The sequence below is a fragment of the Bos taurus genome, chromosome 8 (genome assembly GCF_002263795.3).
Source record: "Bos taurus isolate L1 Dominette 01449 registration number 42190680 breed Hereford chromosome 8, ARS-UCD2.0, whole genome shotgun sequence".
Taxonomy (NCBI): domain Eukaryota; kingdom Metazoa; phylum Chordata; class Mammalia; order Artiodactyla; family Bovidae; genus Bos; species Bos taurus.
The window spans coordinates 95,095,303-95,112,020 of NC_037335.1; the positions used below are offsets into that span (position 1 = coordinate 95,095,303).

The following is a 16,718-nucleotide window of genomic DNA, read 5'->3' on the forward strand; positions in this document are numbered from 1 at the left end:
GAGTGACTGTTATCTACAAAAACATTTACTCAACAACTGTATCTTCACTTGAAATAACATGGAAATCTAAGACAGAACTTTTCACAGGATTTATTTCCTAAAAAATGCACACCCCTATGAAATCAAATTCATCAGAAAGCCTTGGTTTTAGCTGTTAGGGCTCATGGTGCATGTGAAGTCTAGGATGTAGTTACCTGTACTATGACTTCTGAAAGAGATATGGAAGTTGGTTTTGTTTTGTTTTACAATCTGTGATGTGTAAAATGTAGGAAGGAATGTGAAGAAGTTAAACATTGTTCCTCCCTAACTTTAAGGATATGAATATAATACAAACATCAGGCAGACATCAGCTGTGATCTGACTTAAATTTATTTTTTATGGTCTAGTACTAGTATTAAAAATTGTAATTCTGCTTTCTAGGTTATTAATCTTGTAGAGTGTGCAGGAAGACTGTAATGTGAATGCTGTTATGCACAAATATTTACACCCTTATTTGCAAAATACTTGATTATGAAAAAGTTAAAAACTTCATTTTACCTGTTTTTGGAAGTCTTTATTTCTTTGTGTAATATCCAAGTTTGTCTCATATTCTTCTGCTTGAATAACATTTTTTGTACTTCAATTTGCTGCTGATAAATTCTCTTAGGTTTTGTTGAAAAAGTCTTCATTTCTGAGAGTCATTTTCTCTGGGTATAAAATTCTGAGTTAACGCTTTTATTTTTTCTTTTTAATTCTTTCAGTAATTGAAGGATGTCATCCCATGGTGTTTTTGCTTTGCACAATTTCTGATAAGAAGTTTGCTTAATGTTTGCCTCTTTGTTTACAGTCTGCCCTTTCCTCCCTCTTGCTGCCATCAAAATGATGTCTCTGTATTTGGTTTTCAACTGTTTGAATATAGTTTGTGTAGGGTATGTTTGTGTACATGTGTGTGTTGTATTTATCCTGCTTGGAATTCTCTCAGCTTCTTGGATCTATGCTTTGATTTCTTATTTTTGGAAAATTCTGTTAGTATTTCTTCTAACATTTCCTCGGCTCCATTTACTTTTCTGGGGTTACAGTTACACATGTTAGACCATTTGATATTATTATGTTCTGGGTTTTTAATTTTAATTTTCTTTTTCTTTGTGTTTCACTTTGGGTAATTTCTGTTGACTATCCTTGAATTTATTGAGCTTTACTTGGAAGTGTTTAGTTTACTGATGAACCTGACAAAGGCATTCTTCATCTCTGTTATTATGTTTTTTGTTTTTTGTTTTAATGTTTTCTTAATTCTTATAGTTTCCACCTCTCTACTAGAGGCCTCCGATTTCAGTAATGAATTTTCCACTAATTTTCTCTGAACCTTGGTTTTCTCTTTTACAAAGCTGAAAAACTGGGACTGTATAATGATAACTAACAGAATTGTTTTGAAGATCAAAGCAGTTGATCTTGAGCAAGTCAAGGCAAGTCTCTTTCTTTTCCCTTAGTCACTTAAAGACTTGCACTGTATTTTCCTTTGGTCTTATTTAGTTCCTGAAATGTAAGATTCTGTGAATGGGAAGAGACCTAAACTAACACTGATTGACAGCCTGTATTAACCTTATGCAGAATTTGAGAAAGGGATAAAAATCACATTTAAAAAGTGCTTTTGAAAACATTTTACTTTTTCTAGGTCTATGTGGATTTTAATTGAAAGAAACAGACAGCATTAAATCCAGTTACCACTTGGTTAAGTCTGTTAAAGAATCATTTAAATTTTTTCAACTGTTGGGTTTCCTGACTCGCTTGAGAAATTTCATGGCTTATAAAACATATCACTCTTTTTCTCTGTGCCTATAGAATTTTAAATTATTGGGTTGCAGTTTGCAGTATGGGCAAAGTTTGCAGTGTGAGGAAAAACTAATGTAGGTATTTTTGCTCTTTACTGACTAAGTGCAAAATGAATGATATTCTCACTGGATTTGGCTTTGTGGCCGCAGACTTGGGTTCAGATCTCAACTGCACAGTTGTGAAACCTTGGTCTGATAATTTAACTTTTGGGCCTGAGTTTCTTAGCTGTGCAATAAAGATGATACCTGCATCAGAGAGCTGTTTTAAACGTAATGTGTGTAAAGCTTTGGGTATAGTGCCTATTTAATAGGAATCAGTAACTGAGAGCTTTAAAAACAGTAGCTACAATGAAAGATGCCACCATTAAGTTGAAGTTTTATTAAATAGAAGGGGAAAGGTGAGTCTAATATTCTATTTCAATGAAAGGGTCCACATGGTAAGGGGATATTTAACAATAGGGAGAAGGTTAACTGAAAAGTGAATATTGGTGAATAAGAATTATAACCAAGAGTTAGTGTTTCCTATGTGATAGATGGTCACATCTAATTCTCAACATAGCCAATGAGATAAACTGCCCTTCCTGGGAAAGCTTTTCTTTATCTGAGTGAGGGTGACCACACCCATTTTTTGTATTCTTCTGATCCACTTTGTGACTGTTTTTTATTTAACCCCTATCCTCTCTCCACTTCTCATCCCCAGTGAGAGGTTTTCTATGTATTTGGCCCAGAAATTGCCCACAGTAAATTGAATTCTTGAAATATTGAATCATTGTGTTTTTTTGGTCAAAATGAAATTCTGCCATGTTTATGTTATAGGTGAAAATTTAAGCATTAAACGTGAATGTTGGTCTAAATTAAAGATACTAAAAAAAAAAAAAGTTGTGGATAAAGAGAATGCTCACTCAGACTTGTTCCCCCTCCTTCCCCTGGTACATACTGTTTGTTAAAATAAGCAAACTAGTATTTCAAAGTAGCCCTTGTTCTGGAAATCACCTTAGTGTAAATTTAATGAATTTCAAAGAGGTGTCCAAATTCTGTGTTTGTAAGTAATTTTACTGTAATGGACATTATTCAAGACTGAAATTATTTAATACAAAGAAACATTCTTTTTCATACTGGAAGCAACTGTCTTCCAAAACACAGCCCACAATACAGGCATTCTTATTTGAATAAAACTGGGAATAATGTCAAATTATTTTTGCAGGTTTTTTTTTTTTTTTTTGTCATTGCACGCGTCTTCACAAAACTGCATTCCTGATCATAGATTTTTAGAACCGGAAGGAACCTAAGAGATTTAATCTCACTTCTTCCTGCCACCCAGAGAGATGAAGTGATTTATCTAAAATTGTTTAACTACCTAATGACAGAGCTAAGGAGAGGACAGAGTCCTTTATCCATTCTCCATAGTGCTACATTCCTCTGGAAAAAACTGCCTACTTGCACTTGGTTTTTAATGCTAGTTAGAGTCTCAGGGTAAGGTTTTTTCCCATGACTAACTAGTGCTCTTTTTTTTTCTTGTGTGGGTGTTTGGGAACAAGCTCTCAAGGGTGGTGGGGTTTTTGTTATCGTTGTTGAACAACTCAGAGTCTAAGGCACTGAAAAGAAAAGGAGTTTGTCTGGTTAGCATTTAGGGGGTCAGCAAGGAGTGGTTGTAGCTCCAAATTTTTGCTCTTAACATCAATAGGCAGATGCTTTAAAGTTGAGTTTTGTAACCTGGGGTCTCAATTCCCTAAACTTTTTAAGAAAATTATGCAGCTACATGCTTACCTCCTAAGAAAAGGATCTGTAGCTTTCATCAGTTTGTCAAAGTTAAAAATTATTTTTTTTAGAAGGAGGAAAAGCTAAGCAAACTTGATTGAGAACTGTGTCTGTCCCAACTCTTTTTTATAGGTTTTTTCTTTTTCAATTAAACATTTTTAGTATTTATTTTGGCTGCACTGGTTCTTTGTTGGAACAGCTCAGACTTCTTTAATTGTGGCATGTGGACCTAATTGTGTATGTAGAATCTTAGTTCCCCAACCAGGGATGGAACCCAGGTCCCCTGCATTGAAGGCGTGAAGTGTTATCCACTGGACCACCAGGGAAGTCCCTGGGTCCTCATTCTTGAACTCTAAATACTAATTATACTAGAGGGTTCCCTTATCTCCAGCCTCCTTCTGCTAGTGTCCTTCCTCCTGACAAGCCTTCTGGATAGTTTCCTGTATCTTGTCATGGAAGCCACTGGAGGCCCTAGACTTCTTTTTGCAGAACTTTTCCTGTAAGTTTCCCACGCCTTCAATAGAAATTCATTTTACTCAGCTTCCTTCCTAGATGAGAACGTGCAGAAAAGCATGTTCTACATTTTTAAGTCTGGCAAAAGTCACGCAAAGAAAAAGCTACCACTAAGACTGACGTTGGAAGAATTTGTTTATTCATTTAAAAAAGTCTATACTGACCACATACCACGAACCCTCAGGCATCGTGTTAGATGCTGGGAAATGAGAAGTGGTCTCTTATGCAAAGCTCACGTTCTGCTAGGGACACATCTTAGTGGTAGTAATTCAGCATGCTAACTGCTCTAATAGAGGTACCAACAAAACACTGAAATCAATCCTGGCTAGGAAGAGAGATGGGTATTAGGGTAAAATTCACAGAAAAGTGACAAATATTTGAGTTGCATCTTAAAGGTTCAGGGTTTTAGCTATCAGTGTTATGTTTGCGCCTTCCTCACTTCAACTAAAATTCACATTTACCACTCTCTTATTTTGTGTTTTCAATTAGAGCTCCAAGCGAGAATGGAAGCCGCTGGAGGACCGTAGCTGCACAGACATACCGTGGCTGCTGCTTTTTATCCTCTTCTGCATTGGGATGGTAAGAAGCTCACAGATCCTCAGAACATGAACCCATGATTCAAGGGGATGATGGGGAGTTGGTTTGAAGAGGGAACTTGTTATTTAGATATTTATTTATATTTGTAAATGAATAATCCCTCTTGAATTGCTTATAACTGGAAGTTCTAGGATACCATAGAATTAGGTTATTTTTTTTCCCATACAGTTAAGTGGTATTTGGTACCCCTTGACTTTTTTTTTTTTTTGGTTTGTATGAGAACTGAGATCAAAATTAAGGAATAATTGAAACTCTCTCTTTGACTAGATCATTTCAGAAAGCCTTTAAAATAAATATCCATGAACTCTAAGCTTGATGCAAGTGTTGAGCAGAGCAGTGGTCATGGAGTTGGGTCCTGAGTGTTTATCCAACCCAGTCACACAGTCCTGATGGTTATTTTTTTTTTTGCCAGTCAGTTTCTTTCAGGGACTTGATGTGCCTTTCTATAAAATTAGAGGTTTTTCTTGATGATGTCTACAATGCTCCCAGTTGTGACATTTTTTTTTTTAGTTCTTCTTAGAGGGGAGTCTGGTTGCTCCCTGCTTCTTCCTCCTTCTACCCATATTAGGCTCCTGCTGCCTGCTGTGCCTACGGAAATAAGTGGCATTTCTCAGTCGGGGATCATGGGAGCTGGTGATTTTCCAATGGATATGGAGGATGGATGAGCAGAGTCCCTGGTGCAAAGTGTTGGGGCTGTGTTTATTCAGATTGCATCCCCGGTCTGCCCTGCAGGAGTTTCCACACAGGCTTCAGGGACTTTAGTGTCACTGCCGTTGTACTGGGCTGGACAAGAGGTAGAAAGCAGCCCTTTTACAGCTAGCTGATATTTTAAGCTAGAAAGCATTTAGAAATCATCATCTGGTCCATCACCCTCATTATACACATCAAGAACATCACACCACAGAGATGAAAGTGACCATCCCGAGGCCACACCGCTAGTTAACGGCAGAGCTGGGAACAGAGCCCAGTCTCTTACCATCCAGGCCAGTGCTCTTTTCCGTCACCTTGTTTCTCCCTCAAGGGAATTGCGCAGACAGTATTGTTCTCTCTTTCTTAGTCTTTGCAACTCCAAACACAATTACGCTACCTTCAGTTCAGTTCAGTCGCTCAGTCATGTCTGACTCTTTGCAACCCTGTGGACTGCAGCATGCCAGGCTTCCCTGTCCATCACCAACTCCCAAAGTTTGCTCAAACTCATGTCCATCAAGTCAGCGATGCCATCGAACCATCTCATCCTCTGTTGTCCCCTTCTCCCGCCTTCAATCTTTACCAGCATCAGGGTCTTTTCAAATGAGTCAGTTCTTCACATCAGGTGGCCAAAGTATTGGAGTTTCAGCTTCAGCATCAGTCCTTCCAATGAATATTCAGGACTGATTTCCTTTAGGATGGACTGGTTTAATCTTGCTATCCAAGGGACTCTCAAGAGTCTTCTCCAACACCACAGTTCAAAAAGATCAGTTCTTCAATGCTCAATATTCATTATAGTCCAACTCTCACATCCATACATGACCACTGGAAAAACCATAGCTTTGACTAGATGGACCTTTGTTGGCAAAGTAATGTCTCTGCTTTTTAATATGCTATCTAGGTTGGTCATAGCTTTTCTTCCAAGGAGCAAGCATCTTTTAATTTCATGGCTGCAGTCACTATCTGCAGTGAGTTTGGAGCCCCCCAAAATGAAGTCTGTCACTGTTTCGATTGTTTTCCCATCTATTTGCCACGAAGTGATGGGCCAGATGCCATGATCTGCTACCGTAGGCACGTTTTTTTTCTTTCCCTCTCAAGTGTGAGTGTTTAATCTTTTCCCCATACCTTTTTTTTTTAAAGATATCTTATTATTTTTCATTATTACTACTTTTTAGGTAATCTTATTCTGTGTCTCTCTGCAACTGCCTACCTCGCAAACATCATTTGAGAACAACCCTTTTCATGGCTAATGGGTAGAAGTGTGGACACCAGTCCAGCTCCTGAACCAAGGAAAAGAAAACAGGGAACTTTGATGAGATATAACACATTCAGTAAAATAAAAGTGTTAGTTTTAAAAATAATAGATGTCTCAGTTTCACCAAATCTAGGATATTTAGAAAACATTAGAATTACTTGTTCAAGAATCTACTTAGTTTAAGGGAGTAGAAACTGAAATGCAGCGTCCAGGGGTGGAGGAGACATTCTTTGCTAACAGAACTGGTCCACAACCTCTCCTTGCCTCCTGAGTTTCACTCTGGGACAAATAGCAGCTGACCTTTCAAAATTATGTTTATAAAAATATGTACCTACCTCCCAAGGTGCTTTTGATTTTCTGTGCTAAAATAGCTCAGGAAAGTGCAATCACTGATGTTAATAGGCTGATTTGGGAGTGACTGGAGAGTCAGGAGCTATTTGTTTACTGAAATGCTTTAATGCAATGGTAATTAATGTAATGTTGATTTCAGTATGGTGGTAATTAAGACCCATTGTGTGCACTTTTAAATGCAGGCATAGTGTTATTTGCTTTGGAGTGTTTCTTTTTTATTACCATTCCTTGGAGTAGAGCTAACATCAAATTTTACCCTGTGGAAACTGGAGAAATCTCAAAGTTCTGTTGCCTACCTTACTGGCACAATAGTAGACTAAAATTTTTTTGTCCTCTGAATATTTGTTTTGTATGTTTTTGGTGATGGCAGTTTAGTCACTAAGTCTTGTCTGACTCTTGTGACCCTGTTGACTGTAACCCACCAGGCTCCTCTGGCCATGGGATTTCCCAGGCAAGAATACTGGAGTAGGTTGCCATTTCCTTTTCCAGGGAATCTTCCCAACGCAGGAATGGAACCCGGATTTCCTGCATTGCAGATGGTCTCCTGCATTGCAGATGAATTCTTTACCGACTGAGCCACTAGGAAAGCCTTGTATGTTTTTTAAGAGTTGCATTTCATTTTTGTCTTTAGATTTCATTCTGTAGTACCTTTAAGAGAAACAGTCAACAAATATTTTTTGAGCATTATTATGGGCTTGATGCTATCATATATATATATTTATCTCACTAAATTCTCCCAATTACCCTATAAAATGAGTTTTACACCCAGTTTACAGGCAAAGTATAGTGAATATTAGCTTATCTAAGAATATACTGCTGCCCATGAGAGGCAAAAATAGAAAAGGAACTGGAATTTTCTGCCTATATTCTTTTCATTTAATGGCCAGTTGCTTCTGCTTTTGTAGGCGTTTTCTTTTTCAATCCTCTTACAGCCTATCATTCAAACCATATCTTTACTCACTGCTCTTAACTTGCAGTTCTTTGCTCACTCCTTGGTATCTACTCTCTAGTTCTGAAATATTTTAAGATCTTGTCATCTTTCACTCATTTTTACCACTAAATCTTTTTATTTACACATGTTCATCTCATCATAAATATGTGTACTTCTCTTTTGTTTCTTCTCTTACTTTTAAAATATTTTTCATGCTTGAATTGTCTAGAAACAGGATTTTTTTAAAGTAAATTTCTGTCAGTCTTTGTGAGAGTTATCATCTCCTAGATTGGAGCTTATTTGGTATTTTGAAATCATTGGATATATGCTTACCCTGTTCTAAAAAATTACATGTTGAATTGTACCTCTTAATTTCTGTTTTCCATTAAGGTAGTAAACAAGTGGTTCTCAACACTACCTGCATATTAGAATTTGCTGGGATTAAAATAAAAATACTCATTTCTGGGCCCCACCCCATTGAATCGGATTTAATCTCTTTGATTCTAATATTCATCCAGGGTTGAGACCCACTGTTGTAGGCAATGATATACAATTGCAGTTTTAAGCAAGAAATGATATGCCTGGGTTTAGAAAGATGGCCCTGGTAGCCAGTGTAAATGTAAAGTCATTGTAAAGGGGGAAGAGATTTCAGGCCACCACTTTGGATGCTGATGCAATGGTTCAGATAAGTCTAAATAAGAGGTAAAAAAAAAAACCTGAAATAAAGAAGTAGTAAGAGAGAGCAGGAGACAGATTGAAGAAGTGGAATTAATAATGTTTGATGTCATCAGTGTTGCAGGCAAGTGGGATACTAAGGGATTATGTTATGGGATATGTATATGATTCAGTATAAGCTTTTTTCAGCTCAGATCCTTCTCCAGCTCCTTGTAGGTTCCAAACCACAGTTTCTGTGCACATGAAGGAGCAAGAGTAGGATGGATAGACAAAGTACAACTCTTAGTACCCAAGCAGTCATGATTACCAATAAAGAATTCCTTAATAAGCATGGCTTGTGGAATGAAGCTTGGGCCACATGAGCGCAAGGTTCTTCCCACCTTAGTTAGGCTGACTTCATTCTGTTCCAAGGAGAGGTATATGTGAAAAGAGGAGAGAAAAGAGATTCACTTGGACCAAATCTGCCCAGGTCATCGTACCACAAAAGTCAGGATAAAGAGAAAGCTGGGGCTCCCCTAGTGGCTCAGGTGAAGAATCTGCATGCCAATACTGGAGATGCAGGTTTGATCCCTGATCTGGGAAGATCCCACATGCTACAGATCAGCTAAGCCCATGTGCTACAACTACTGAGCCCACATGCCTCAACCACTGAAGCCCACATGCCCTAGAGCCTGTGTTCCACAACAAGAAAAGCTACCTCAATGAGAAGCCTGTTCACCCCAACTGGAAATTAGCCCCTGTTTTCTGAAACTAGAGAAAAGCCCACACAGCAATGAAGACCCAGCACAGCCAAAAATAAATAAATAAATAAAATTATATATATATATATGTATGTATATATATATATATGAGGAGGGTCCTAAAAGGAGTACATACTTTGAAAGACAGAAGATACAGACAACTCATACAACTTATTCTTAATCATTATTGCTGCTTACTATGGACTGGGTACTATTCTCTGCACTCAACACAGATTTAATTTTCACAACTGCTCAGTGCTACTCTGGTTATCATCATTCCCATTTTACAGATAAGGGGGCACAGGGATATGTTAAATAATTTGTCTAAGATTACATGGTGGCAGCATTGAACCCAGGAGAGAAGAGGAAGAAGGCAAGGCCTCGAGAGACAGTCCCTTCTTTGTTGCCTGGCATTGGGAACAATAGAAGTTGTTGCTGAGAACATGGACCTGTAACCTCACCTGCCAGTTAAATGTTGTCTATTCAGTATTTCAGACTCTTCGAGCAAAGAGTTTAGCATTTTTCTTCTAGTGCAGAATTAGAAAGCTAGAGTCCTCTCCCTCTGTATCTTAGCTGTGCAGTCTAGTCAGAAATGGTGCTTCTGATGGAGATGGGACATATGCCGGAAGAGAAACTGGTTTGGGGAAACGTGGAAGGAACTGAATTGTGGACATGTAGGGTGTGTGGGTAGGGATAAGCAGTTGGAAATACAGAGTTGGAATTTTGGAGAATGATCTGGGCTAGAGCTGAATTTTAGAGCCATTATTGCATAGGTCGTCCCTTCAGACTGCTTTCAAGGACCTTTTTTATTTTATAGTCTTCGTCTAGTTCTCGGAGCGTAGTGTTTCTACCTCATTAACTATTGTGCAGCAGGCAGCACAAAGGGAAAGACTCAAAGACTCACTGAAGTGTTTAGTCACCTGTGTGATGGGCTGTGCTTTGCCAGGATCATAGAATAGGAAGAACAGCATGCCAGAAATTACCTTAAGGTCACCTGATCCAAAATGACTGCCTGCTCTCTGTTAAATCCTTTGGTTTTTCTTTTTTTATTATTGTGGTAAAATATACATAACTTCATTTTCCCTGGTAGCTCAGCGGTCAAGAATCCACTTCTAATGCAGGAGACGCCAGTTCCGTCCCTGGGTTGGAAAGATCCCCTGGAGAAGGCAATGACAACTCACTCCAGTATTCTTGCCTGGAAAATCCCATGGACAAGGGAGTCTGGCAGGCTACAGTCCATGGGGTTGCAAAAGAGTCAGACACCACTGAGCAACTGAGCACACACACACATACACACATACATAACTTAGAATTTATTATTTTGACTATTTTTAAATGTACAGTTAAATCCATTTACTTTTAATTTACTCTTCCTCGCCACCTGTACATACCGCATGCTCAGTCATTACAGTGGATCAAATGGGCCCATACTTCTCCCTGGAAGTATAGCCTAAAAAAGTTGACTCTGTTTCTATTAATAGTTTTCCTTAGAATCATAAAATTTAGGAATCAGAAAAGACTTTTGAGATTAATCTAATTCATTCCTAGTGACAGGTAAGGAGACTGAGCCTCAGAGAATTTAAAGTGATAAAGAGACTTACCTGGGGTCATGAGTATTTGCTGCTGGTTTCAGTTCTCAGTACATATTCTTTGTCTATGTTTTTTTAATTGCTCAGGCTGCCCATGAAATAGCCTCTCTGATTTTAGCTTCCTCAGGCCCCATTATTATATTTTTCTTTTGAGAATATCTCAGTTCTTTCAGGGTGAACTTGATATTTCCTAGACTTCCAACCATTCTTGTTTTTTCCTTCTTCCCTCTTTCTTAGAGTAATATATCCCATTAAACTTTAAAGAAATCCTGAAATCTGGCAGATTGCCAAAGCTTTTAAATTTGTTTTTGAAATTTGTTTGCGTAAGTATTAGTTCTGCATCAGACTTTCTAATCCTATGCTGTTTGCTGGGTCCTAATAGCCTCCTGGTCTCAGAGTTCTTGGAAAAGGAGGAACAGAAGCCAAGTGTTACTCTAAGGTTTGACGTTAGTTACTAGCAGACTGACTCCAAGTGTTGTTTGGGGTAAGAGAGGTAGTCTTTGAGAAAAAAATTCTGAATATATTTTCATTAATCCCTGGGAGAAGGCTGTAAGCCTAAAGTCTTTTTATCTTGAAACACAATGCCATATTCATACTCCCTCCCCACCCCTCATGCATGTTTTGTTGACTTTTCTTTTCTTCAGAGCAAAGCTAAGACCTCTGCCTTGCTCAGTGGTGTGGTAAAGGCTTCATGTGTGAAATTCAGACATTGCTTGTGAAATGAAACGTGTCCTTTTTTTTTGACTAAGAGTGAGTGAAACTAAGCCAAAACTCTTACTTAAATTGAACTAAACTTGTGATGTGAAGGGGAGATGAACACAGTCCAGTAATTAGCAGACTGTTTTTCTCCCACGTAAGCAATATACACTTATTAGTTGCCAGATCTTGCCTGTGATCTACCATCTCTGGTCTCTTTATCTGATTTGAATCACCTCCTATTTGTGATTAGATTTGTCTGCTCCTTCTCACTCTCTCTTGAAATAGCAGTTCTGAAAGCACTTCAGTAGCTCAGTCATTTTAAGTTCTTAACCATGATTCTATTCCTTATGAATAGACTTCTTTTCTCTCTGGTGATTGCTCTCTACTATAGGTGTATAAAAGCTTTCCTTATCCCCCTTACAACTTAATTCATTAATGTGATTTCCTTCTGCTAAATAACACTCTACCTGCCTCTTGGAGCCATTGAATTAAAGAGTACATTCTGTAAAGTTTCTCTCACCCTATTTTAATTTCATGTACCACATTTTTTTCTCATCTGAAACTATATTGCTTCCTGCATTTGGATTTCACAATTTTTTTTTTAAAAAGGAGATTGTCTTTTTAATTATATTTGGCCTAGTTCTCCATTGTCACTTCTTGTACCATGAGACATCTCCAGGATAACAGTCATGGTTTCTCCGTCTCTTACTAGCTTCCTGTTCCCCTTCCTTTCCTTCCTACAGCTTCTCACCCTCTCCACTCTAATGCTTTGGGAAGCTACTAAAAAGTTTAAATGGCCTATGTGAAAATATGTCAGTGTTCCATTTTACCATATACGTGAAACATTTATAATTTATACTCTGCCTACATCCCAGAGGGATATGAGGTGGCCTATAACTAAAAAACACAAACACACACATACACAAAAACACGCACATGTATGTTTCCAACAGTACTGTTAAAAATGATCATAAAGGGACTTCAGGAACCATTGAAGGCCATCTGTAACACAAAGTACTTATCAAACCTAAGAAGAACGTTTCTATAAAAAGTGAAAGAAGAACATAACCTTTTAATTATGCAAGGGCTTTGCTATTTTAGACCAGTAGTGAAAGATGGTAATTGTGGTCCGAATGTTTCTCTGTAATGACGAAATGACTGATAGTATTTCTCACTTCTCCCCCTCCCCACCCCCTAGAACATTTTTTCCCAAAATTTAGAACTGAAGGGATTTTTAGTTAATCTGCAATTACTGTTATCAACTTCTTTAGTCTGACTTTTTCGTTAGCAGCTACAGTATATTGACTACCTGCTGTGTACAGGGCCAGCTACAAGTTAGAAATGTGTTATCTCATGGAGGCCCCATCGTTTGGCTGTGAAACAGTTGATATTATTTTTTGTCAGAGATGAGGAAGAAACAGTCTAAAAAGGTAAATGGATCAAGGTTATATAGGTGGTAAATAGTAGAGTGAGGGTTTGAATCCAGATCTTTTTGGATCCTCTTTCTATTACTCTATGATGCCTCTCGTTAAAGAACTGTATTGGAAAGGTTCGCCATTAACCTTAGTGTCTTTTGTTAAAGATAACAGAAACTCAATCTTTTAGTGACCGCATTGCGAGAATATATCTTAACCTCTGTCTTTTCTTCCAATTCAGTTTAATAATAGTGACTCACCTTATTTCCTGTTCTTATGCCCAGTAGCCTGCAGCTGAGTGTAGGGTTTATTGCTTTGCTTTGATCAATGCATACTTGACTTGGCAAACATGATGCAGTTCTGAAGCGAGTACCATTCGCCGTTGGTACTGTGGTGAAGCATATCCCCATGAAATGAAGTGACCTCTGTGGCACATGGACCCAGGGCCTCCCTGTCCTTGAGTCGCCAATATTCAGAGCGTGAATGTACTTCACGGTATAATTCTTTGGCTTCTACACAACTTTATTGCAGGAAGAAAACAGAAGTGTTGTGTGTACTGAAGTGATAATTCGAAACCCACATACCTATTGTTCTTTGAGTTTTTGTCTTTCATCTGTTGCTATTCTTTATTTACCAGAACTCTTTGACAACCAAATAAAACTAAAGAATAGGGACTTCCCAGGTGGTCCAGTGGCTAAGGCTGCGAACTCCCAATGCAGGGGGCTCTGGCTTCAGTCCCTGGTCAGGGAACTAGATCCCACATGCTACAGCTAAGATCCAGTATAGTCAAATAAATAAATATTAAAAAAAAATTTAAAGAATGAAGAAAGCTAGGTTTGAGTCTTATGCCCTGATCTTTACTAGCTTCTATGGCCTTGGATGACTTATTTACCCTCTCTGGGCCTCAGTTTCCCCATCATGAGGATTAGAGATAATGTATGGTGAGCAGCTGGTACAGATCCTGGCATCGAGCAGGTGTTCAGTACAAAGAAGCTGCTATTATTATTATTATAAAATGCAAAGACATACTTACGATGTAAAAGCTTGAGATTTGTTTTGTTATTGTAGTAAATAGTGTTTCCCTGTGGACTTCTTTGTACAGCTTATGTGAAACCCAAGGAAAACAGTGGAATAGTGTTTGCAATAAGGAAAGAGAGCTCTTTGTTCCCTTCAGCGGACAAAAGAAGCTCATTATCGTATCAAGTAGTGGCTGTTGCTATTGAAATGGTTTATTTGTATGTTTTTTTCTGTTTTTTCCTCTAGGGATTTATTTGTGGCTTTTCAGTAGCAACAGGTGCAGCAGCAAGACTAGTATCAGGATACGACAGCTATGGAAATATCTGTGGGCAGAAAAATGCAGAGTTGGAAGCAATACCAAACAGTGGCATGGACCACACCCATCGGAAGTGAGTAGCCTGTGCCTGAATGGTGAACACTGTGGGAACTTGAAAGGGGAGGGGGCATCCTGCTTTTTTTTTTTACTGTTATAAAGATAATATCTTACTGAATATTATTTTTATATGCTTCCTGTTGGTTTTTTTTTTAACTGTCCACTTGAATCATTTCTGGTTTTGATCTATAAATACATTCACCAGGAAACAAAATTAGGTGCCTTGTTAAAATGGCCTACCTTGAGGTTTTAATGAGTAAATGCATGATTTGAGAGAGTTACTCTTGTACTCCTGCTCTGTTTTCCCGTTAGCCTGTAGGCTGTACATGAAGTTTTAACCCAGAAAACAATATAATATTTTTCTTCCTTAGACTGCTTGATGGAAGGCAGATGGATAATGGATTTTGACACAGTAAAGTTATAATGAAACATTTTGTGGTGCATCATTTATAAGTACACACTGATTTCCAATTTTATAAAAGATATATTTTCTTTGTCAGACTTTGAAATTTCATTCGGGTTTTCAAGGTTCAGGTTTTGCATTTCTTGAAATTCCTGACTTAATCACCTCTTTTCTTCAAAAGAGCTATTATTTCATTTTTACTGTCTATGGGGAAAAAGACATCTTATCAAATGTATTGTATGTATGATGTCAATATATTTGTTCCAAACTGTGTATTTATGCCCATCAAACTTTATTAGACAGGTCTAATAAATAAATACAGGTCTTTAGAATTAACCACACTAATTTTAAGGTTAGCCAATTCCATTAGTGAACTTTATAGGAGAAGGCTATTGCAAATAAAAACATTTTTTAGACTGTAGTTCTATAATATTTTGAGAGATATAATAACTCTATTTATTGTTAGATAAGTATGTTGATTAAATCTGGGCCCCTACTAAAGTAGATTAATTTGATAAATTAAAAAACTTGAAAAAACCCAAATAGTTAATCTTAAAAGATATTTCTCCATTTAATGAAGGAATAATGCAGTTCAAATAAAAATTTTTAAATAGTAATAATGAATATTTGTATAGAATGCAATAGTCAAGAAGTATATGATACCAACCTGTGGGAGGGGGGTAGCAAAGGCTTAGAGAGGTTGAAATCACCTCCCCAGAAGTCTGATGGGCAGTGGACTGTCCAAGACAGACCATGAGCTTTTCTCTTGATAGGTACCTGCGTCCCTTAACAGGAGAAGTAAAAATTGGACTTGAGAGCGTAATTTGGAGGATTATTTCATTTGTCCTTCTTTTTGTTTGCTTTATGAAATTAACACAAATTTTAGGCTTTGTGTTATTTGCTGTAGCAAATCTACCCATGCATTTTGTTTTTACTTCTCATTTTGGAACAGTTTTAGACTCACAGAGAAGTGCAAAAATAGTCGAGTTTTGCATATCTTTCTTTTTTTTTAAGGTAGTGTCAAATATTATATACTCTTTAATGCTGTTGACATGTACCAAACATAAGATATTACCATTTGGATAATTGAGGAGACAGGAGACAAAGGACTCTAGTTCCTTGGGTTTACTGCTCACATGCGGTCATGATCATTTTTATGGCTCCCTTTTAACTTGCTAGTAACTCCAAGCATGTTCTTATCATAAAGTTTGTGTAATTGTCAGTTCATCCATAACCTTTTGGAGGTTCATTTGGTTAATTTTTAAGAAATATTTTACTTTATATTGGCATATAAGTGAGTAGGAGGCACAAGAGATGTGGGAAGAGCCCTGGAGGAGGAAATGGCAATCTACCCCAGTATTCTTGCCTAGAAAATTCCATGGAGAGAGGAGCCTGATGGGCTACAGTCCATGGGGTCACAAAGAGTTAGACACAATTGAATGCACACACACACACACATTCACACAGGTGATTAACACTGTTGTGTTCGTTTTAGGTTCTTTTCAAGCAAAGTGATGGTTATACATTGACCTGTATCTCTTCTTTTCCAGATTCTTTACCTGTTTAGATTGTTATATAATACTGAGCAGAGTTCCATGTGCTATACAGTAGATCCTTGTTGGTTATCCATTCTAAATATAGCAGTGTGTACATGTCAGTCACAAACTCAGTCTTTAATTTCAAATCCTCAGATTATTCTATGTACATTTTGGCCTCTTGCAAAGAAAGCCTGCTTATTATTCTGAAAAAATGGTTCCTTTTCCCTGAGCGCTTAGCATAGTTGGGACACACTCATGGATAGCTGTAGGGTAATCCCTCAAGTATAGCAATGCCTTAACTTATGTATCCATGTTAGAATTTATTTTTGATCTCTACTTCTTCTTTGCACATGAGCATTTTAGCCCTGA

General features: G+C 37.7%; 1 protein-coding gene across 4 annotated transcripts in view; it reads left to right on the top strand.

Moving 5' to 3' along the window:
- Positions 1 to 16,718, top strand: part of SLC44A1 (solute carrier family 44 member 1) — a 232,341-nt gene that overhangs the window by 60,715 nt on the left and 154,908 nt on the right. For all 4 annotated transcript variants that reach the window (XM_024996304.2, XM_024996303.2, XM_059889516.1 and 1 more), the window contains exons 2-3: positions 4,569 to 4,658; positions 14,282 to 14,424. In XM_024996304.2, coding sequence (XP_024852072.1) covers positions 4,569 to 4,658; positions 14,282 to 14,424 — 233 coding nt within the window. The remainder of the gene's footprint in view (positions 1 to 4,568; positions 4,659 to 14,281; positions 14,425 to 16,718) is intronic.